The following is a 23551-nucleotide window of genomic DNA, read 5'->3' as shown; positions in this document are numbered from 1 at the left end:
AAAAAAAATATGTCAGAATAAGCACCTTCGCCCCTCCACCATTTCTCCCATATGTTTTATAAACAACCCAAAGTGGCATTAATTTATACTTGCCCAACGCTGAGGGCGCTCTTCCCGAGCCTTTCATTACACGCTCTATTGACTGTCCAGTCTACCCCTTATAGTGTCTTTGCTATCAATAAACAGTAATAAAAAAACAAATCATACATCAAAATTGCGCACTCATATAGCTTTTAATCTGTTGCACAGTGGAATCAATTAATGGTGTATATATACACATTTACAGCAATTTAAAGAAATATCATTCTCAATGAGCAAGTGATAGAAAAAAACCCACAAGAGATACAAAAATAGCAATCTTACATAAAATACTGCATGTATGAAAGTAATAATCTAATGACGTCATACATGTATATACATAAAATGAATTGCAAACGAGGAGTTCAGAGGTTCACTCATGTTTTGAGTCATTGAGATGCATTTACAGTAAACTGCCGATTCATCTATTGCCCACTCTCGTCCAATTATCACAAGGTTTACCTTCATTTAGTCGAATGCCATTCCAACCCTCAACATTCCTTTAACAGCCATTTGGCCCTATTATAACCATTCGGGACAATGATCACTTTGTCTAATCACCAGTTTATCTATGACCATTTTGTCTCGTAACCAGTTGGTTTAGTACCCATTTTCTTTTCATTCATTTCGCCCAACTTACCCCTAGTTCAATAATGGCATATGGAGTAAATGGCTATTGGACCAACTGGTTATTAGATGAAATGGTGAATGGATGAAATGAAGATGTGGATAGTGGACAAACTGAACTCTACCAAATGCTAGTAGACAAGTTGATAATTGGACGAATTGGTATTAGACCGATCGGAAATAAACCACATTTACATGTACATTGAGAGTACCAAATTGAGGTGGTTGCGAAGCTGTTGAAACAAGTATAGAAAAGAATTCCTACACTATCACATCAATATTTTCAAAACCAGTTTTTGTTTTAATACCTTAATGAATGAAAGCAAAGAAGTTCTGTAAATTCTGGAGACATTTCCTCATTTGAATATGCATTATATTGCAGAATTACATGAAGTACAATAAGCATAATTATCATTCTACTAGCCTTGTTTAAATAAAGGTACAGTATCACTTGTCCTTTGGTAAAAAGATATAAGGAAACAAAACCTGGAGTACATTAGGTATAAAGACAGTTTAAAGAGAAATTCCAGTAGTTGCAGTAAACACTGATTTCATGAGAAAGTCTGTAAAACCAGGCTTAATTGTCAGTATATCATTGAGGATCTAGATCTGGTACAGTTAAATAATCTGAACTTTGTGAAATCTTGAAATCTACGCTGAAAAATGTTCAGACTGAACTTCCCCAACACAGATTAGCGCACGTGGGACTGTGTATAATTATTGCTTTGAGCGTCGGGCCTGACGCTCTACCCGAATCCTGTGCTTATTTGCCGATTTCTCAGCAATTACACAATTTCTTCCAGAATCCTTTGGCACATGCGTTTTATTTATACAAACATACACTTTGGTGGTCATTTCATTGGATTCTGTACGAACTCATTTTGATATCGTTACCAAAACTAGCATTTACCTTTAATAGATTGAATCTTTGTGTCACATTGCATTCCCTTTTTAACTCAAGGTGGGCAAAGAGTTACTGGTATAGCTATTTACAATATTATGTTTGACTAGTAAATTCATTAATTCATACTCTTAACACTTCATTTTCTTCTCCGGTATTAACCTACAAGTAAATCAACGTTCTATTTTCTTTTGTCTACATATGCGCGGGGCTTAAGCATCGGTTACACATACTTTCATGTTTCTTTTTTCACAAAAAAAGACAATTATTGTTTTGCTTTATACAAGACACAAGTGATATTTCAAGTGTGTATAGTTCAAGAAGTTTTATTCTGATGATGCTGCAATGTAAATTATCTTTAAGTAATGTCTGTTATAAAATAAATATAACAGTATTTCCTATGGATTAGAGGCCAAGTAGAATGGGATATATACACTATATGATTAAATAACGGTTGATATAAATCCAAACACAGTACGCATCAGGAAGCAGCAATTCAGTACATATTTCCAAACTAATTCTCGTCAACAGTATACAATTAAGAACATATATAAGCCATGACTCTCTCCATAAAAAAAAAAATGTAGAAGCATATTATGCCAAATTTTATTGTTTGAAATGATTTTATCTAAAGTGTAATTTTGTGCTAAGGACTTACAATTGCTCCATAACACACAGTATTACAGTATACATATGTATTTCAATTTTAATGTATTTATGTTCAATTGAAATGTCTTTTCTAATGAATTCATGAATGGGTGAAAATTTTTGCACAAATAAAAAACAAGAAATTGTGAAAAATAACATAATGCATAAAACAATGCATTTTCATACTACACTTTTTAATACAAGTAATTATTTATGAATATTTCAAATAGTATTGATATGAAAAAATATCAAGGTTTTTCTTTATGATTGCTAGCAAATAAAAGAGTGTACATGTATATGCATTTCAGCACAAATTAGCAAATTCATAGACTTTGACAATATTCTTTGTAACTATTTCTTTTCTTTTTTTACAATATGAATCTAGGTTGAATATGGTAAGGAAAGATCAATGTCTAACCAGAGTACATTATTGCCACAGCATGACATGTGTAGTCAACGAATATATCCCCTATAGCACAAAACCTTTATATCAATATCATGGCTCTACATATACATGTACATGTGTTGCATCATTATTATTTCAGCAAGTATACAGTGTATATTTACATCATACCAAGGATATATCAGTCCAGACCTTCCAATCTTCTACCAAAAAAGTATTCTTAGAAGGAAAAAAAAGTATTTTTTGAAGAAAAAAAAAGTATTTTTACAAATTAGTCTCAACGTTACAATCACCTGCCTGTTATAGTGAGATCGGTGAAAAAACATGTGCAATGGCTCTTCTTGAAAACTTCATGATTCACCATTCTAAACATGTGCTCATAGGCAAGAATTTACTTGTTCTTTTCATGCAACAAGTTACTGACCCGACAGTGATTTTTACCGGTCTGGGACCGTCGGACCGGCGCTAGTGTCGCGCGCTGTGTATAATACATACTCCATGATCGGAAATTTTTAAAAAAGTAACAAATTATACAAAAAAAGTGGAACAAATACTCCAAAAAGGGAACGGTTGGCATCACTCTGTATCACTCTATCTCCTTGAACACACACACTATTTATTCTACTTCCTATCTGACAGGAAAGATTGAACATAAGTTCCTTATTGCTCTATGATTTCTAAATACTTGAAATCCTGATGTTTGGTTTTGATTTGTTTTGCCACCAAGAAAAAAGGGAGCATTTGAGGAAATGATAAGATAATAAATAATCTAGAACTTGATGATGAATGCTCAATATTTACAATGTGATCATGGCCCCGTCTTACGAAGAGTAGTGATTGATCCAATTGACCACATCTATGGATGGCCAGTAACATGAACATCTAAAATGAAAATTTGTTCAAAATATTTTCTAGATATGATGTACTGTATATTCACACATTTGTCGTTCTCTTGCAGATTCAGTGTGATTCTCTTTGTTTACTAAAGGATATTGTGAAAATTTCCTGGAGAAAAAAATTATGGTATGGATGGATTTCCATACAGTTAAGATTGATTGGATCAATCGTAACTGTTTGTAAGATGGGGCCCTGTTGGAATACCCTCTTTAAGGGTTGCACGATTGTCTATAGCAAACATGTTATACTGTAGTGTAGTAAAAAAAATTCTGGTGACCTCAAAAGTAGGCCCAGAATTTATTTAAAATTTAATTTTCATCTGATAGCAAAGTAATAATCACAGCATAAAATAAAATGTCCACTGGAAATTGGGAAACAACCTTAAACTTGAAGCAGAAAATTGAGACAGATAATTGAGGTTTGCTGTACATCGTGCCTCTGAGAGCACTTAAGGGTAATTTATGTGGATTGCCCAGCATAGCAACAAGATACACAAAGACAATGCCTACAGAAGATTTGTTGTGGCATGATGGTACCCTTATCGCCAACTGGTAGGTACGCTGAATCAGTTCTTTTTATGTTGAATCATGGACAAAGTAACTAAAGTCTGCCTTTAATGTAGGGTAAACTCTAATCTTAGCTATGTTAATTAAAGAAAAAGATAATTCATAATTTCAAATAGCCATACAATCACAATCATTAAGACCCTTTACGAGGGTAAAAATAAAGACTTTACACTGATTCATTACACACAGTCCCATACATTCACTTTGGCATTTGTCCGTTGTTTTTACTGTGGGCTGGGGTCACCATCCCCTAATACCTCGATGCTACTGTCGGAACAGTCAGACCTGGCTTCGTCCCCACCGCCGCGATTCCTGTCGGCAAGACCTATGATTTCTCGTATCGTCGAAGGTAGTTCATTGTGGTTGGAAAGCTGCAGGAAGATGCCCTCGGCTTTCTTTAATATGTCATCAACACTGATTCGCAGTGCTAGCTCATTAATGTGCTGTAAATGGGTAAAAGAAGAAAACAATGGTTAAGAATACAATGTTTGAGCTATGTTATCAGGCACTTGACTATGTCACACGTCCGACTATAAACAAATTTACAACAGCCTTTATCTAGGCTTCAAATAATATGCCCAAAAGCAATGTTATCTATCTAATATAATCAGAATTTGTTTACAAGTACGTTATTGCCACAAACATATAAAGGCAAATCCATGAAGAACAGGGCATGCCTCATACCTCCTAAATGCTTACCCTTCCTGAAATGAATTGTTTCCCCTTATATGCAAAAGCATAATGCTCTCAAATCAATGCAGCTTGTACAGTGTACGATGAGAAATGAAAATGGGTATGAAGAGGGCCCCATGCCTGTGCACCTAACAATTTAATTTAAAATCAATCATGATTTTTTTTTCAAAAAAAATCATTTGATAATGTTCCTTACATTTCCATGAGTAAGAGTGCCTCATATCTCATAAAAATTTGAGAGAAATATATGACTTTTTGAGAAAATACCTTGGCCAGTCATTTTCAGATTGAACAAAAAGATGGTGCCCAATGTCTGCACACCGATTTTGATGAGAAAATCTGTGTTTTGAGGTCATCACATGAAATGCCCCAAATTTATTATTTTTTCACCATTTTGAGTTTTTACTGTATATACGAGATACGAGTGTGTGCAGACAAGGGGAACTGCGCAGACATAGGGGACTTTACCATACTACAAGGTTGATTATTTAATGGGATTTCTTACTGAAGTATTTGAATTATCTAAGAGAAAAGTGCTGACCTTGAGAATGTCATTGAAGTCATAATCATCTCTTTCCATGATGTCCTTCTCGCCATTGAGAATAGCGACACAGATCAAGAGATGAAAGTTCTTACATGGTAGCTGGGTCCATATCACCTAAAACACAAAGACATTTTGTAGATCATCATAATTCCCATCAAAACCTTGACCACTTATTTATCATCATCATCATCAGATGCCGCAGCATCATCACCACAACCAAAATCATTGTCATCATCATTACCATCACCATTATCACATATCATCACCATCATTATCATCTTCACCATCACCAGCATCATTTTCATCATCAACATCATCATCCTCACCATTTTCATCATCACCATCATTGTCGTCATCATCATCATTGTCGTCATCATCACCACCATCATCATCATCATCTTCGCCATTTTCATCATCATCATCATCATTATCGTCATCACCATTACCACCATCATCATCATCAATCTTTCCCCAGTTACAACATACCTCCCATAGCTTCATGATATTCTCAATGGTGAACTCTCTCTTGAAGTGAATGAGTAGCCAACGGAAACAGAAATACAGGTTGCTTGATTCCTTTGATTCTGAAGAAAAAAAGGAGAAAATCCTTAGAGCCCGGTTTTAAGCATTGGCGGTTTAGTACTGTAATTGAAATTTTACCAGTATTCTACCAGGTGTGGAAGCTTAGACCAAGGGATAATGAGACATATACCGTGTTTACACTTAATCGGCAATTGGTTCTGAACCAAATGCCGATGCAGAATCGGCATTTGGATTGCGTTTACACGTTGTTACAGCTCGTGGTTCAGAACCGCGAGCCGATGCAAAAACCTGAAATGATACACATACCTACAATATACGTCATAATAAAGACAACGCTGGATCAGTGCGCTTACAATTACGTCACAATGGTAAAGTAATTGAAATGCGCACAAATTGCCGGTGCAGAATCGGCTTTCTGTTTACACGTAGTAAAAAAGCCGATTCTGCATCGGCTCGTGGTTCAGAACCTACTACTTTGGTGGTGCAAATTGCCGGTTCTGAACCGCGAGCCGATTCAAGTTGCTCGCGTTTACACGCTATGAAAAAGCCGATGCTGAATCGGCTCGCGGTTCAGAACCGCGAGCCGATTCAAATGCCGATTAAGTGTAAACACGGTAATAGTGTGTTCATCCATGATAGTGTTACATCTAGACAAACTAGGAATTACATTATCTGCTAATAGACTGTTGATGTAAGGCAATATTTGTATAAATATTACTAAAGTTGGCTTACGTAGGTAGCTGTAGAACTTAGGTTCAATAACCTGAAGAAGAGAGTTGAGCTGGATGAGTTGTCGTTTCATTCCTTCTTGCTCCATATCAAAGTTCATGCACTGTAGAATAGAATAGAATGGTCGTCAGTGTCATCATCATCATCTTCATCATCTTCATCATCATCCCGTCATCATCATCATCACCATTATCAATTATCATTATCGTCATCATCATCGTCATCTTCTTCATCATCACAATCATAATCATCATCATCTTCATCTTCATCATCATAATCACAATCTTCATCTTAACCATTTCATTTATTATGACTGTCAAACAAGGATACATGTAATTGTATACACTAGTAAATACTTGCTGTTAACATCATATGACATGGACATAATTATACAGAATGGTACGAGTACATGACATCTATATATGAATTACATTCACTGCCTTTGCTTGCATAGTTATAGGCATTTATTGATTAATTCATTTATCTATGTTTGTGGCATAACTGTGAGAAATATATGAATAATTTTCTTCATTTTTTCTATTTATTCTGTCACATTTTATAAGCATTGCCACCATAAAAATAATTATTACTAGCAACATAAATAACAATACTTGTGTCAGGGAAGGAAGAAAAATCTGAATTATGGCTGCAGCAATAGTAATCTTGTTATACAAATGTCAACGAGCAAAAACGAAACAAAAATCAACTAAATGTCTTCAGAAAAACAATTCAATCATTATAAAAGAGAACAAAACCTAATTTATCAAGAATTTCTCACACTCACCAACTGAAGGTCATCCATGAAACCGCATAAGCACCAAAAGGCTTCTACTTCATCGTCCATGACGATCAGCATCGGCGACAGGAGGTCACTCATTCCCTGAACATAACCTGACAAAAATATACATGAAATGTATGTATTTACATGCTCAATGACTCAAGTAGGCTGGGATGTAATGATAATTGTACTGCGAAAGGCATGGCACATTACACATGGAAAAAGGTATTCCTATTGGAGCGAGCATGAGGAAAGATCAAGTAGCAATGTATACAACTAATATTAATCATGACTATATTTTAAATACTGAAAGTTCTCAAATAGTTAGTTTTTAGAGATACAGTAATGTATTGAACAAAAAGTTGGGAGAAAATGCATTACTTTACAATTGAAACCAAATGGTCCTTAATATATATACATGTATGTGTACTTATACAATGGAAAAAGGTATCCCTATTGGAGCGAACATGAGGAAAGAGCAAGTAGCAATATACAACTAATAAATCATGACTAAATTTTAGATACTGAAAGTTCTAAAATAGTTAGTATTTAGAAATACAGTATGTATTGTACCAAAAAGTTGGGAGAAAATGCCTTACATTCATATACATGTATATACATTTGCAAGTCTCTGGAATTTCAGCCACAAGGTCAGGGGTTCAAATCCCACCACAGCACTTGCGCCCCTAGGCAAGGCATTTATCTACATTTGCCACTCCCCACCAAGGTGTAGTAAATGGTTACCACGTATGAAGGAATTGTTTTAATGCTCAAGTATCCGGTCAGGGTTGCCATGCTAAGGCCGGGGTAGTAGTATGTGGCACTTAGAAATGTTGTATAAAGTGTTTTATAATTGATGCATAATATTATTACTCTTACTTTGAGGATGGCAGTTACTCACCAAGGTCAAAGTTGTACATACAGTAGGTCATGAGGATGGAAAAGAGGGTGTCAAGATGAGGATTCGACTCGCCTTCAAAGTATGGATGAATTCTGTCTGTTCGTAGGACATCTTTTTCTGTAGAGCAATTAACAAAAATCTTATTAAAATTTATAAGTTTCTAAATTCTATAATTTCAAATATGAAACAGATAATGCAAAACAGAAAATACAGTATTCAAGAGCAAAATTCCACTTTCAAATTCAATCCTAAAAAATATAAATTCAAATCTCACAATCTAATATTCAATATCAAATGCGAATGCATACCCGATATGAAAGGCCCAATCTTATTGATCAATACGCAGTAGTGCGCGTCCTCTTGGCATGATCTGACCAATGTAGTCATGCCTTTTATACTGCATGCAACTAGGCATTTAAGAGCAAGACTCTAAGTCATACTTAAAGCGTTATAAAACACCCCTCATGCAAACAATAAAACACAAATGTTGTCCTCACCAATGATGCTCTTTCTGTCCCTCAGCATAGCAAACCTTCTCTCTTGTGCCTCTGTGACGGTCTTCCATTGCGCTTTCATGCAGAAATATTCATCCCTGTTTGAAAATCATTAACAAATTATTGGAACCATTATGTTTTCCATTTCATTGTAACTATTTTTGTATAACTGATTGAATGAATAACTGATTGATTTCTTGATTGATTGACGAAGAGGCTGACAATGACAATGATGATTATGATGTTATTGAAGATAATGATAGTGATGATGACGATAACGAAAATGGTGAGGAAGATGATGATGATGACTGTGATGATACTAATAAGATTGTTGTTGCTACTGTTGACGACAATGATTGATATGATGAGTACAAGTCTGATAATCTTAAACAAAATTTCAACTAGGTCTTATTTACACTAAAATACAGTCAAGTCAGTCTATGCATAGATATCATGACATCATTTCAATGCTTTTACATTATGTCCCTCATTAAGCAACTGAAATGAACAAATAAGACAAATTACCACTGAATTTCGAAAATGAATTAGGGCAATTCAATAAAATATCTCACTTGTTGTACTGCTACTTGTGCTTGTGCTGCACTCAACCCAGGTGAGGTGAATGGGTACCTGGCAGAAATTTATTCCTTGAAATGCAGAGCACTGGAAAGACTACTGGAGCTACAGCCGAGGTAATAATATACAAGTCCTTTGGAAGCGCATAGAGACATGTTATGCGCTATACAAGAACTGACCATTATTATTATTATTTCTATTCTTCCTCTGCTTCATGAACTTCTCGAGTGATTTGAGAGCATTACTCCATTTCATGTGAACTTGAAAACAGAGAAAAATCATTCAGGGTACATGCAGATCCCACAAGTACATGTAGGTGGTCACGTATACATAATCGTATGGAATTGCCAAAAAACATTTTATGTACCAATCTTGAAGATCTATCTCTAAGAAATAACTTACTCTTTCTTTCTCCTCAATGATTGTCTTTCTGATCTTGTTGAGTTCCAGGGGTAGTATCTCAGTAGAAACTTCCAGACCTCTTTCCGTAACGATGGTGCTAGACCCTGAAAAAGAGTGTTGTAAAAATTGTTTCAAGACAATGGTTCATATTGATTTGACTTTCAGAAATTATGACCTGTAGGGTCCAAATGGTTGCAAGTGCCTGTTACATGTTGCAAAAATGAAGCCCTGCAAAAAACTTGCCTCTGAGAATCATATTTAAAAAAGTGAATTGCACAAATAATCGGAACACCATCATATCTACTGGATGTGGTAAAGTTCCGATCAGTCTATAAACCGTGATAGAGATCTAATAACGAAATTATTGTTCATTACAGACATTTGATTTGTTTTCCTTCCTCCTAGCTCTATAATAAACAATATTACATACAACAACCATCCTGGTATAGACTCCATTATATATGCTGCCACAGAGATTACCACATCATCTATCAAGAAACACTCTTCTTCTAAGTTAATGATTTTTGTTGGGGGGGGGGGGTTGTTTCTTAAACAGGACCTCTGCAAAGTTATTCAATGTTGATAAATGCCTTGACCGGATAAGTTCAAGTTGGTTTGAATAAAACCAGAAAAAAACTGTTTCAATTTATTTTTTCTTGTTTGCATCATGAAATGATGCACCAGATACATGTACAAACCTTAAATTACATGTAAACCTGATTTCCTCTTTGCACTAGTTAAACTATCCCAATAAGGTGGTGGTGGTGGTGATTTTTTTACCTGATTGCTAAGAAAGCATGAATGCTTGTAAGCAAGCAATCAGAGGACCGACGGCTTAAGGTCCTCTCCGAAGGACCTGGTACTGAGGATTAATGCCTTACCAAAGGGCACTAGCGCACCAAGTGGGAATCGAACCCGGGTCACCGGAATACGAATCCCCCGCTCTACCGACTGAGCTACCGCGCCTCTAGTAGTCTGGATGACTGAACACTCAAATTAAAACAACATCAACAACAGGCAAGGTAGGTGTTCATAAAGCTGTTAGTAAGTTACGCATGACCTTTCATGCATATACTTCTGCACTGAATCAGAAACAATGGAATCATTTAGGGCAAGAAACGGTCACCACTCATGCATCAAGTCATTCATAACTTACGAACAGCATCATGACACACCCACATTGATAATGAAGTAAATGAAACCTTTAGGCCCGTATTCTGAAGTCAGGTTTAACTGAGACCATGGTCTAACTCTGTGCTAAATTTATGGGGAGCCAAAAATTCAAAAATTCTGTTTCTATTGTATATTCCTTATGCTTAATATTTTGCTTTCATAATAAAGAAAATTACTTCAAAATACTTAATTCATCATTCCCAGACAATCATGAATAATTTGGGTGTTATATGATTTAATATTGTGGATGTGTACTGTTAGGGACTTGTTCCCCAATTGGCTTTCCATAGTTGAACCACAACTTTAAACCAGGGTTTAATTGAAACCTGAGTTCAGAATACAGGCCTTTGGCACTATTTTTCCTTCTTACCCCTCTGAATATTCTGCGTAGCACATCATCAACTTTCGTTATCCTTCCCTCCTTGTCCTGATACTGGAGCCACTCGACCTCTGTCATAGGATCTAACCGGTCAACATTGGGCCTTTCTCCAAGCCGGATCTGTTTGCAAATTGCATTTTTTAAGGATGGAAGCGGATATAAAATGAAATAATTAATAAATAGAATCTCAGTTGCTATTTCAATTGTTTAATGTGGCCAATAATTAAATGTACATTACAACTGGCAGTAGTTAGTTCTACATTTATGTATAATCTTTACCATGATTGCACTTCTGTGAAATTATTGATGCTGATTGGCTGCCAAGATGCCTGTTACCACAGAAGCTTCGCAAAGTTTCAATAATAATTCTAGGTCTCTGCGTAACAAATCTAGAATTTACAAAAAAATATATAGCCAAAGCATGCTTACAAAACTATAAAATGTAAATACTGCCAATGTATGTGCCGCTTGCATGCACATACTGTACATTTGAAATCTTGACAAAGTGATACATACCAACTCATACCTGTTGATAGTAAAATGAGACCATACACTTACAAGGCCTAAATATTGACACTGTAGTTATTCCATGTTTGGGCATGAGATCCACAATTAACTCTTTGCACGCTGAATTAATTTTGGGGGTATAATAAAGACAATTGTTTCTATGTTATTTTCTTTAGTTCAAGATATCCATATTGCACCATTGATTCTTATTATCATTATATAGATGTTATCCAAGAACTGCTGCCTTTTATTAGCTTATCTAATTTAAAGGTAGGGGAGAAAACTAATCATTACGATCGTTAAATTTAATTAATGTACAAATGTGCAAAATTGCAACATCAGCGTGCAGAGAAGGTTAAAGAAGGTTTAATAAAGCTAATTCCACTAATTATAAAAAAACGATACCTGTGACTGTGAAACAAGGCCATATCCTTGCTCGGCCTGCAGATTGACACTAAGCCCTTCCAGGTCAGGCATGAGGTCAGCGTATTCGTCGGAAGGCCGATGGGTGTTGGTAGGCAAGAGGATGGCATCCTTCAGGAAGTTGGTGACCTTTGAGAACCCTCCCATTGTCGCGGAAACGGGGTCCTTCATGAATTGCTGGGATGGAATGGAATTAAGGGACAAAAACTGTCTCAGAGGGAACGGAGATGGTGGATTATGAAATGACCGAAACAAAACTCGCAGTAGAGTCATTCTGTTCAAATTGTTACCTTTTTTTACATCGTCTTCAGGAACCAATTTAGTGAAAACAATTTTTTATACCTGTATGTAACTTCTGAAGGTTTCCATGGCAAAGAAGAATAGTGTAGTAGGTTTCACGGTACACCATGTATCTTACCTTACTTGGGCAAGTGTTGGTCCTGAAAAGGACCGCCCAAACTCTACGTTTCGACAAGTGTGCTCTCGTCGTTCATTCTCCTGAAGACGACACAAACACACTTGTCGAAACGTTGTGTTTGGGTGGTCCTTTTCAGGACCAACGCTTGCCCAAGAAAGATACATGGTGTACCGTGAAACCTGCTACACTATTATACATGTATTTTAATTTCTATTTAACATACCTGAATAAGTTATAGGTAATTTAAATTAAAATTGATTGTAAGAAGGAATCTAATTCCACAACACTAATGAAATGATGAATGGTAGTTAACCCCTTGCCTACTGGAAGTGGTGGTCCCTGTATAGAGCCTATAGGAATTATAGAATTCAGTAGTCAACAGGTTAATAAATTCAACAAAATGTCTCTACTCTGAATCTTAATCATGTAATTTTACTCCATCAAATGTGGTAATAATGTATCAAGGAGGATTATAATGTATCTAAATGCTGTACATGTAAGTTTTAGAATAACCAAAATAAGAAAATGTCTCAAACTACCATTCATAGCAAAGTGAAAGTGAAATATAACCTCTCAAAAACAATAGTACTGGCTGGCTGAAAAATTTGCATTTTAGGTTTATTCGTTTACAAGTCGTCTTGTCATCTATCCAAGGAAAACACAAATCTAATTCAAATCTTACTGAAACTACATGTGATGATGTTTCCCCAAGGATGTGTAGCTCGTTGAAGGAGCGGGAAAGAGCGTCTGTGTCGTTGGGAGTGACGATGTACAGTCTTGAGTCATTGGGTGACCTGGAAAGTTGACAAAAATGCAAAATTAGTTCTTATGCTGAAAAATATAATCTAATGTAGGTCTTGAAAGAATAGATTGGCAAGATGGTTAAGTGAAGTAACTCCTTAAAATTCCCACATCATCAACTAAAATGGTTATAAACTGAGAAAACATGAGGGTTAAGAAAGTATAAGAAAGAAAAATTGAGGGAAGGGGAAAATAATTGAAGTAAAATTGTTTAAACTTGACAAATATTAATAGGTACCAGTACTGATAGGTTCATGTACCACACCATATACTCAAACAAAACCAGCAATCGACATACTTTTTAATGTAATCTCTGAAAATCTTGTATCCCTCCCTCCCCGTCCGTCCGTCCGTCCCCCTCCCTTACTTCCTTCCTTCTATTAATCTATCCATCTAACCATCCATTCACCATCTATATATGTGTATCTGTCTATTATTTTTAGTCAAATGATGTGCTCTGAGATTTTGAAAGAATGTTTCAACAAAGAATTACAATACTCTGTGAACTATTATTTCTAACATAATTCCACCCATAGGGCTTTGTCAAGTTGTGACAAAATATTATTGCATGAAAACAGATAATCCCAGGAACACCCTAACTTTAAAACTATTATGTATCTTTGAAAACCATAACATATAACTTACTTTGTGAGCATGACATATTTTTCAATGACATGGACAAAGGCCGAGCTGCCCCCATCATGGAAGTGAAGCGGTGGCATCGCAACATTGTCCTTCAGGATAAAAACAAGATAGGACCAGCCAAGATTCTGCTTGGAGCGACGGATTGTCTTCACGTCTGAGAGAGAAAAACTCATGGCGTACTTGTTCCTTCGTGGGACAGAGGCACCAGTAGTGGGCGGGTTTACGACAACATTATCATCTGCACAATGGAAAGATAAGTACAGCTTTAGTATTATTCCTTTTACATTACTATGATTCCATTTCTAAAAAGCAAAGCTAATATAGAAAAAAAATATTTTGCAAACCTTTGCTCATCCAACATTTACTTTATCCCTATATTAACTGTGCAAGAAAACCCCAACATTATGCAGACTGGCATTTATGGAAAAATTATCTGATGTAGTTTATTATCCATGGCAGTTAAAGAGTTAATGAGCCAGTCTCCATGTTACTGTACAGCATAATTACATAATATGATACCATAACGCGAGATGACCATCTGGGAAACCAAAACATGATGACAATCTAACAAGAAATATCAAAATACTGCGCAACCCCTGAGCATGACCTGACCGATAAGGTGATGTGTTTGCTGTGTTGTATCATGAACATTTTCACCATACCCAACTGGAAATCTAATTGTGATATTAAGTCAGATTAAAATCATTTTGAAACACCCCACCCCCCCTCCTCCCCTGGACCCTGTAACACACAGCTTGGTGACTGATCATTGGGCTTTTTTTTATTGATCACACAATAATCGATTAAATCAATTGGAGAAATCAGCACCACTATGAATAGCTAAGCTTTATTCTACTGGGACCCGAGGCCCGTAACACAAAGCTTAGCAATTATCGTAGAAACACTTTTCTACGATTGATTCCATTGACTACAATACACAATCAATCGTGAAAATCAAGCGTATGATCAATCGCTAACCTTTGTGTTACAGGCCCCTGGGGAGTGCTCCATCAACATTCTTGTCGGACAAGTTGTCAGATCTGACAACTTTACTTGATTTTGATTGGTTGAGGAGCACTATTACTATGTAACTATCAGATAAAATGGGACATGTCAGATAAAAGTCCGACAAGTCCTTTCATGAAACGCTCCCCTTAGACTAACCTGATGCTTGATTGTCCCTCTGGTATGTGACCGTGTTGACCATGGTCCAGTCCTGGTCCTGCTGCGGTAGACTAAATCCACCCTCATGGATCGGGACCCATTCCACATACTCCCCTCGCTTCTGTAAGAGCATATGGGTGCCATCCTGGCATAGATTAGAATACATTGGAACTGGACGCTTGTTAAGGACTTGTTATGAGCATGCATAGCATGGAGCAAGTTCTGGACAGATTCTTACATTCCAACAATGTCAACTGTCAAACACTCAATGGAAATGAAAATTTACAACAAAAACATCATATTTCATTAATTACATCTTTTGCTCAAAAGCTCAGAAAAAAGCTTTCAAATTAAAAAATTCAAATATTTATTCAAACTGAATATTGTTTTATTTCTTTCTGAGCAAATGCAATTGATAAGGGTTGTTTCATACTTCTTATGTAATTCACTTTTTTATTCAAGGCAATGTTACATCGTTCGCGCAGGCTTTCCGTGTGACTTGCGGGTAACTATTTTTGCTACCTGCAGGTCGCCTGCTAAAGTATGACAGTATCTCACTCGCAGAGGCCTCAGGAGCACACACAAGTCTGATTTGCATGCAGAAAAGGTTTCAACATGCTCAAAAAATTATGCGTGTGAGTTGTGGGCAATCACCCGCAAGGCTTGCACGGAACGTTGTGACAGAGCCTTAATTACTATGTACTACTATAGCCTAATATTTATGAATGATATTGAAGGGCAAATTCTTAATTGGGATATATTTTGTTCACCTTTTTCACCAGTTGCACTCTTCCTTCAAGTAAAACATCGTCTTCTGCTTCGCCGTGTGTTGTGTGGATGAACACACCACTCTGCTGGAAGACAACCTACAATTAAAGAAAAGAGGAAATGGCTTCATCATCATCAGAGAAAGATCTCGGGATTCTTGTCAATAAATCACTAAAAGTTGCTTCCCAATGTGCAGCAGCGGCCGAGAGGCAATATGGTACTAGGGATGATCAAATGCAACTTTACATTTAAAAACAGACAAGTGATCCTGAAACTGTACAAATCGCTGGTACGTCTACACTTGGACTATGCAATGCAGACTTGGAATCCATACCTAGCAAAGGACAAACAAATACTGGAGAAGGTCCAAGCAAGAGCTACTAAAATGATCCCTGATATCCATGATCTATCCTATGAAGACAGGCTTGCCAGATTAAACCTCACTACGTTAGAAAGTAGAGAAAGGGGAGACCTCTCATTCAAACATACCGAATCATGACACAAATGGACAAATCAAACCCGGACAATTATTTCCAGAGAGTAGAGTGTGCCAGAACAAGAGGACACTCTCTTAAATTTGCCAAGCAACGATCTAGACTGGATATACGGAAACACTTCTTTAGCCAAAGGATTGTCAATCATTGGAATAAACTCCCACAGTCCACAGTTGAGGCACCAACACTCCTGCAATTTAAGATACAATTATCAAAATTGGGTTTTTAAATGGGCTCTAAGAGCCTCCTTAACCCTGCCACACTCATCTGTACACCCTCGTCATGAAGACAGTGAGATGTGGCCATCAAGGTAACTTCATCATCATCTGGTACAGGTAGAAGGCGGTGGCCTGTAATTCCCGGTCACTCCATCTATGGTTTTAGTCTGGTGAATTTATTACTGTACGCATGCTGAGGAGTGGGAGTCATGGAAGATCAAAGCGATGATCCCACCAATATTTATCTACAATGTATGCCTTTTACATGATTCTGTTGTTGGCAAGACTACTATACTTTCAGGTAGGCTATTCCAATCATATATCACTCTTCTGCTAAAAGACTTGCGGCGAACGTCCGGTCTACAGTACTCTTTCTGAAGCTTCAGGCAGTGTCCCCTTGTTGATCTACCTACTGATTTTGTGAAGAAGTGATCTTGGGGGAGATGATAAGTCCAGCTTTATCAAGAGGAAATAAGTTCATCACAGGGTATTTAAACTAGCATGGCAATTTGTTTTGATTTCAAGAAAAAAAAATTGGGAAGGGGCAGGGGCCAAGGGGGGGAATAACAATGTTTGAAGCGAATTGGATTTAATATCTTAACTCTTTTCCCACTTTGTTCGAAAAGAGTCACATACAGCAGACTGCCAAGTTTGACTCAAGTCACAATCTATTCACAATACACACACAGACTCCAGATAATAAATTATCATAACAATAGAGTCTAGAGACTAGATCTCATCTAACTTGGCTCTAATTCAAATTATTTTTTCTGAAAAAAAAATTAAAAAACAGAGATTGAAAAACAAAAGACAACATTTTCTAGCCATATTTCTTTCCACCAATAGAAGTTGTATAGGCCTACATCATTACATGATTTAGTAGGCCTAGATTTAGGGCTAGAGGGGTCTAGATCTTTTAGAATATCACGATACGCGCGCTGTCGTCTTGAGAAAAAAAAAAAAACAAGATGGCGACGTAAACACGGTGGCAAGTTTTCCCCGTCTTTCCATAATATTTTTGTTTTTTTAATGAATATCGTAGAAATGTTGGAAATGAAGTTGTATCCCATTTACATGATTTAGGTCTAGATCTAGATCTTTTAAAAGTAGAAATCTCGGGGGCGAAAGTTACTTTCAGTTTTTTTCGCGGTACACGCACATGAATGAGACGTAATACCTGGCTCAGCTCCGTGGAGAGTTAGCCTACATGTACGTTAGTAAATGATTTTACTCTTTAGGAGCCTCCTGACCTGGCTAAATAGAGGGCTAAAACTTTAAGTTAGAAAATCGATCTAACGTTAGAATAGCAATGAATTAGCAGTAGCATATAACGTTGTCGTTAGACAGATCTTGTCCAAAACTGGCAAAAGAAAAAGAGAAAATAAGCCAAACATTGCCAACCTTAGGCTTATTTTGCCACACATAGTAACAAAAGTACAAAACAGAGAAGAAGGTTTAGTCATAACATTGTTTATTGAATGAGTGGGCTAAATAACTTAGTCTGGTGAGGACTAGCCTAGCCAGGCGGCTTCTTGATCGAGTAAAAATCATTTACTAACGTAGGCTTACTCTAAACGAAGCCAGGGAGTCCTCCCTATTCATCTGCGTGTACCGCAAAAAACCCTGAAACTTTTGCCCCCGAGATTTCTACTTTCCTTCTAAAAGATCTAGCTCTAAATCATGTACATGGGATAAAACTTCATTTCCGACATTTCTACGCTCTCGTTGTTATTTTTAAACAAGAATTCATCAAAAAAATGAAAAAATATTGTGAAAAGACGGAAGAGACTTGCCCGATGTTTACGCCGCCATCTTGTTTCTTATTGTACTTCCCCAACGGTACACGCAGATGAATAGGGAGGACTCCCTGGCTTCGTTGGGAGGCAGTGTAGCTCAGTCGGTTAGAGCGCCTGTTCCGGATAAGATCGTAGATCTCAACGTGCGTGGGTTCGAGTCCCGCAGCATGCTGGAAGACGTCTAACAAAAAAAACTGATGCTAGCGTTGTGTGTTAACTTGCCTCACCGCTGTGTTCAGTGCGGGTGTGAATGCAGTTGGAAAACACTCCGTCCATCGGAAAGGACGCAAATGTCGGTCCCGTGTATAGGAGAGTCACAACCTATTCACGTTAAAACCAATACACTATTCGTCAAAGAGTAGGGTGTTCACACTCATTCAATGAACAAGGTTATGATATAACCTTGTTCTCAGTTATATCTCCATGTGTGGCAAAATAAGGATGGCAATGTTTGGCTTATTTTCTCTTTTTCTTTGGGACAAATGCTTGATTTTTTTACACTGACAGTTTCCATCACACCTATTTGTCATACAACTTGGCCATATAGTAAATTTGATTCTTTAAATTATTTTTTTCTTAATTAAAAATAGAGATAAAAAATGAAAATTTTCTTGCCATATTATTTTCCACCAATAGAGGGCGTACACAAAAATATGCCAAAAATTCAAGTCTTTGAGCGCTCTAGTGAATACAAAAATTATTCCCAAGTTACAAATGAAAAATAGATTGCAACTGTATGGAAATTAGTAATTTTGGTCACAAAAGTGATATTTTAATCATTTTTTAAAGTGTGTGCTCTGTACAGCATTGGCATGCCATAGTCCCACCCGTAGATTCCCCACAGGCAGGATGGTTGCAGTGAACAAGTGGGTGTTCACCCGGTGTATTGCACCTGCCGGTCGCGGTCCCCGGTATGGTAGTGTATCCTATTGCCGGACACCTTTATTTCAGTGCTTTAAAAATGACAACTAGAAGAAATAAAATCAAGAAAAATTCGCACTTGCTATTCCAAATATTATGAAAATTATTAATATGATAAAATTATTTTATATTTACCAACCATTTTCTTTGCATCGCACTTGCCGCATACCCCTCCACGAAAAACAATTACTTTCGTGCGCGACAAATTACATCATGATTCCGGACGCGCGCCGGACGGGTAAAGATATGTCTTGTCTTGTCTTGTAAATACTGCACTTGAACGCCTCAAGAGGCTATAAACGTGCAGGCCATTCATGCAATCGCTGCCGCTATATACTTCTTTTAGTTAGCTTTAACATGTTTTTGCTTAGCTGTTTCTTAAATGCAGCTAGATCAGGTGCATTTTTAGTGGTGGGAGAAAGTAAATTCCACTCTACAATTGTACGAGGGTAGAGGGAATATTTGTAGCAATCCTTATTTGCTCTGATTATATTGAAGTTTAAGTCATGAGACTGTCTGGTTATTCTAGTTGTTGGCCTGGAGGATGCTTTTGAAGTGATTTGATTTATATTACTTGTTCTCCTGTCTTGGAGAGTATCCCATTTTAGAATACTCATCATTTCAGTAACACTACTTGTGCGTTGATATTTGTTAGATACAAATCGTGCTGCTCTTCTTTGAGTTTTTTCAAGTTTATCTTGAAGATTTTTCTGGTGGGGATCCCACACAGAGCTACAATATTCCAGCCTAGGCCGCACAAGAGTCTTGTAGGCGATATCTTTAGTTTGAGTTGAACAATTCCATAGATTACGTTTCAACAATCCAAGTATACTGTTTGCTTTGTTTACGGTTGTATTAATATGATTAGTCCAAGACAAATTATTTGACAAATGAACACCTAGATAAGGATAGCTGTCAACGATGCCCAGTTCAGAGTTCCCTAGATGGTATTTATAGGGAGTGATTTTCTTCTTGTGTGTAACATGCATAATAAAACACTTTGATGTGTTAAATTGCATTTGCCAGATATTTTGCCATTCACACAATTTGTTAATGTCACTTTGAAGAAGATCACAGTCTTCAGTTGAGGAAATATTTCTGTACAATATAACATCGTCGGCAAACATCCTTACCCTGGCATTAATTTGGTCTGGTAGATCGTTTATATATGCAAGAAACAGGAGAGGGCCGAGGACTGTGCCCTGCGGGACCCCAGAGGTCACCAAAGCATCAATGGAGGTTTGACCATCCAGTATAACTCTCTGGTTTCGATTAGTAAGAAAAGTATCAATCCAGGCTTTGGTTTTCCCTCTAATACCAAGGTTATCGATTTTCAATAAGAGTCTCTTGTGCGGTACAGTATCGAACGCCTTACTGAAGTCCATAATACAGACATCAGTTCGGCCACGATCATTGAGTGTCTGTGCTAGGTCATTTACTAATCCAGCTAATTGAGTTTCACAAGACCTACCTCTTCTAAATCCATGTTGATTTTCACAGAGTATTGAGTGTTTATCAAAATGTTGCATAATATTAGTATAAATTATGTGTTCGAGTTGTTTGCATAAAATACAAGTCAAAGAGACAGGTCTGTAATTTTGTGGAAGTGTCCTGTCACCCTTTTTGAATATAGGGGAGACATTGGCATTAAGCCACTCTTTGGGTAAGTCCCCAGTTACAATTGATTTTTGATAGATTATCTGTAGGATAGGTGCTACGCTTGAAGCACATTCCTTGAGAACTCTAGATGGAATATTATCTGGACCTGAAGCTTTATTAACTTTCAGATTTTTCAGAAGTTTTTCAACACCCTTAACAGTAACTGTAATATCTGGCATATCTGGTACAGAACTATTGTCTAATTTTGGCATAAAAGAGAGATCCTCCTGCGTGAAAACAGAACAGAACTGATCATTCAGTGCTTGAGCTTTGGATTTTGCATCGGAATGTACACGTCCTTCGGTCTTAATAGAGAAGATACACCAAATACATCTCTTCGTAGAGTCTTAATATAATTCCAGAAGGGTTTTGAATTGTCACTCTTGAGGCAATCGCCAATTTTTCGAACATGCTCTTGTCGTAGTTTTCTCATGTCTCTATCATTTTTACGTCTTAATTGCTTGTACAAATTCCAAAGTTCTGGATTATTTGAGTTTCTGGCCCTTTTATAGAGCTTGTGTTTCTTCTTGATATTACGTTTCATGGTTGAGTTTATCCAAGGAACATTTGGTTTGGAAGAAGTTTTCTTGGATGGAATGTTTACATTCATAGATGATTTTAAGGTGTTTGAAAATCTTTCCCAAAGATCGTTGACAGTTGAGTTCTGAACAATTTCATCAGAGAGGTGATTATATAACTTATTCAAATCTTAATTTATCTTAGTAAATTCAGCTCTCTTATAGAGATACACTTTTCGTTTTGGAAGTTTGACCATCTTTGGTTTAATAGCAGCGTGAATAATGACCACATCATGGTCACTTATGCCTGGTTTAATATCAACCTTTTCAAGAAAGGATGGGATGTTAGTAAAACAGAGATCCAATATAGCATTGTTTCTAGTAGGTGACTTCACCATTTGCTGTAAATTGTGATCCTGAGCAGTGTCAATCATGGCATTACTTGGACCTGGGTATCGACCACTGGGCTTTAAGGTGTTTAATTCCCAGTCCACGTCTGGCAGATTAAAATCCCCCAACAACCATATGGATGATTGTCTTGGGATTTTTACCAAGGAATTATCAAGCAATTTAATGTATTCGGAATCTGTGGTTTGTGATCTATAAAAGGCACCAACAAACACTGGGGGTGAACCACTCGCATGTATGCTGATCCATTTAAGTTCACAGTTTGGCTGATCAAGGCTAGGTTCTTCCTGTGCAATAAGTTCAGATTTGGTAGCAATAAAGACACCACCACCATGGTTATCACTATCTCTATCATTACGAAAAACATTGTAATTTGATGGGAAAATTTCACCAGAGACAATCCTTGATTATAATGATGTGAGAATAAATTTCTGTGATTTCTTTCTTCTTATATCATATCATGAATAAATTCTAACTTTTTGTTTGCTTTTTTAATATCGAATCTGAGCAGATGTTGGTAATAAATTCGTGTTTGATAACTTAATTTATTTTTTATTTTTTGGTTAGCTGCATGTTTCATGGCACTTTCCAGTGCTTGTTCGTATCGTGACGCTCATCAAGTTCTATCGATGCGCAGCCGATCGTCGACGGCTCTACTCACGGTAAACCTCGCGCACGGTACCTTGAGAACTAGCCGTCGACGATCACCCACAATACAACTCACCTCATCATTCGATCGAAGGAGCCGACGAGATTGAAATTCGGCAAATCAGGCCCATATTTCCGTTAGAAAATATATCAATTCATTCAATTGTTAATGCAAAACTATGTTATATGATATTTTAAGCATTTTCTGTCATTTTAGAGATAAATAAGGTAGAAATTTGATTTTTCGCCTTGTTTTTGCAATCTTGTTCTATGTATTGATCTGTGAAAATGAATTGCGGAAGTCTTACGTTACGAAATTGTTTTCGAACGCATTTATATGCGCGTCCGGAATCACAATAGTGTCCGGTAATACAATACGTGACTATACTACAATACTGCAAGAATCTTCAGGATTGAAGGAGGCAGTGTAGCTTGAAGAAGAAGACTCACTGGCTTCGTTTAGAGTAAGCCTACGTTAGTAAATGATTTTTACTCTCAAGAAGCCGCCTGGCTAGTGAGGACGGACGACGACGAATATCACGGATATGCACTCTGCTCCATCAAAAAAATGAACGTGTGGGACTGTACAAGATATTTTCTGAAACAGAACAAGAACATTTTAGTACTTTACCTCCAATATAAGCTTTCTTCTTGTACGAGGCATGCTTGAAATTTAATAAATCTGGACCGTGAAGAATATCATAAACACTTACCTCTGACACAAAGTCAGTATTTGCCATTATCAGGTGACTGTCTGTTATCAGCTGCTGAGGATGACGTAGCGCTTGATTTTAAGGTTTATGACGTCATATCCCAAAACAAAACAAATGC

The 23551-nt window shown here is 36.9% G+C and overlaps 1 protein-coding gene across 4 annotated transcripts; it reads right to left on the bottom strand.

Moving 5' to 3' along the window:
- Positions 1 to 214: 214 nt before the first annotated feature.
- LOC129283272 (TBC1 domain family member 15-like) lies at positions 215 to 23551 on the bottom strand. 4 transcript variants are annotated; one of them, XM_054919106.2, is made up of 15 exons: positions 23434 to 23551; positions 16061 to 16156; positions 15291 to 15435; positions 14127 to 14364; positions 13363 to 13474; positions 12245 to 12439; positions 11324 to 11452; positions 9781 to 9884; positions 8806 to 8900; positions 8309 to 8425; positions 7414 to 7520; positions 6633 to 6732; positions 5844 to 5941; positions 5355 to 5471; positions 215 to 4563 (listed from the first exon to the last, which is right to left on the bottom strand). In XM_054919106.2, exons 1-15 carry the CDS (start codon positions 23458 to 23460, stop codon positions 4345 to 4347), a joined length of 1899 nt encoding a protein of 632 aa, XP_054775081.2. In that variant the 5' UTR covers positions 23461 to 23551; the 3' UTR covers positions 215 to 4344. The 4 variants fall into 4 exon arrangements, with proteins under 4 accessions (XP_054775081.2, XP_054775083.2, XP_054775082.2 ...); XM_054919108.2 differs by having other exon boundaries at positions 15291 to 15411; positions 23434 to 23548; XM_054919107.2 differs by having other exon boundaries at positions 15291 to 15411; positions 23352 to 23461.

Source organism: Lytechinus pictus, chromosome 19, assembly GCF_037042905.1.
Source record: "Lytechinus pictus isolate F3 Inbred chromosome 19, Lp3.0, whole genome shotgun sequence".
In the NCBI taxonomy this organism is placed as follows: domain Eukaryota; kingdom Metazoa; phylum Echinodermata; class Echinoidea; order Temnopleuroida; family Toxopneustidae; genus Lytechinus; species Lytechinus pictus.
This window is presented reverse-complemented; position numbering and strand designations above follow the sequence as displayed.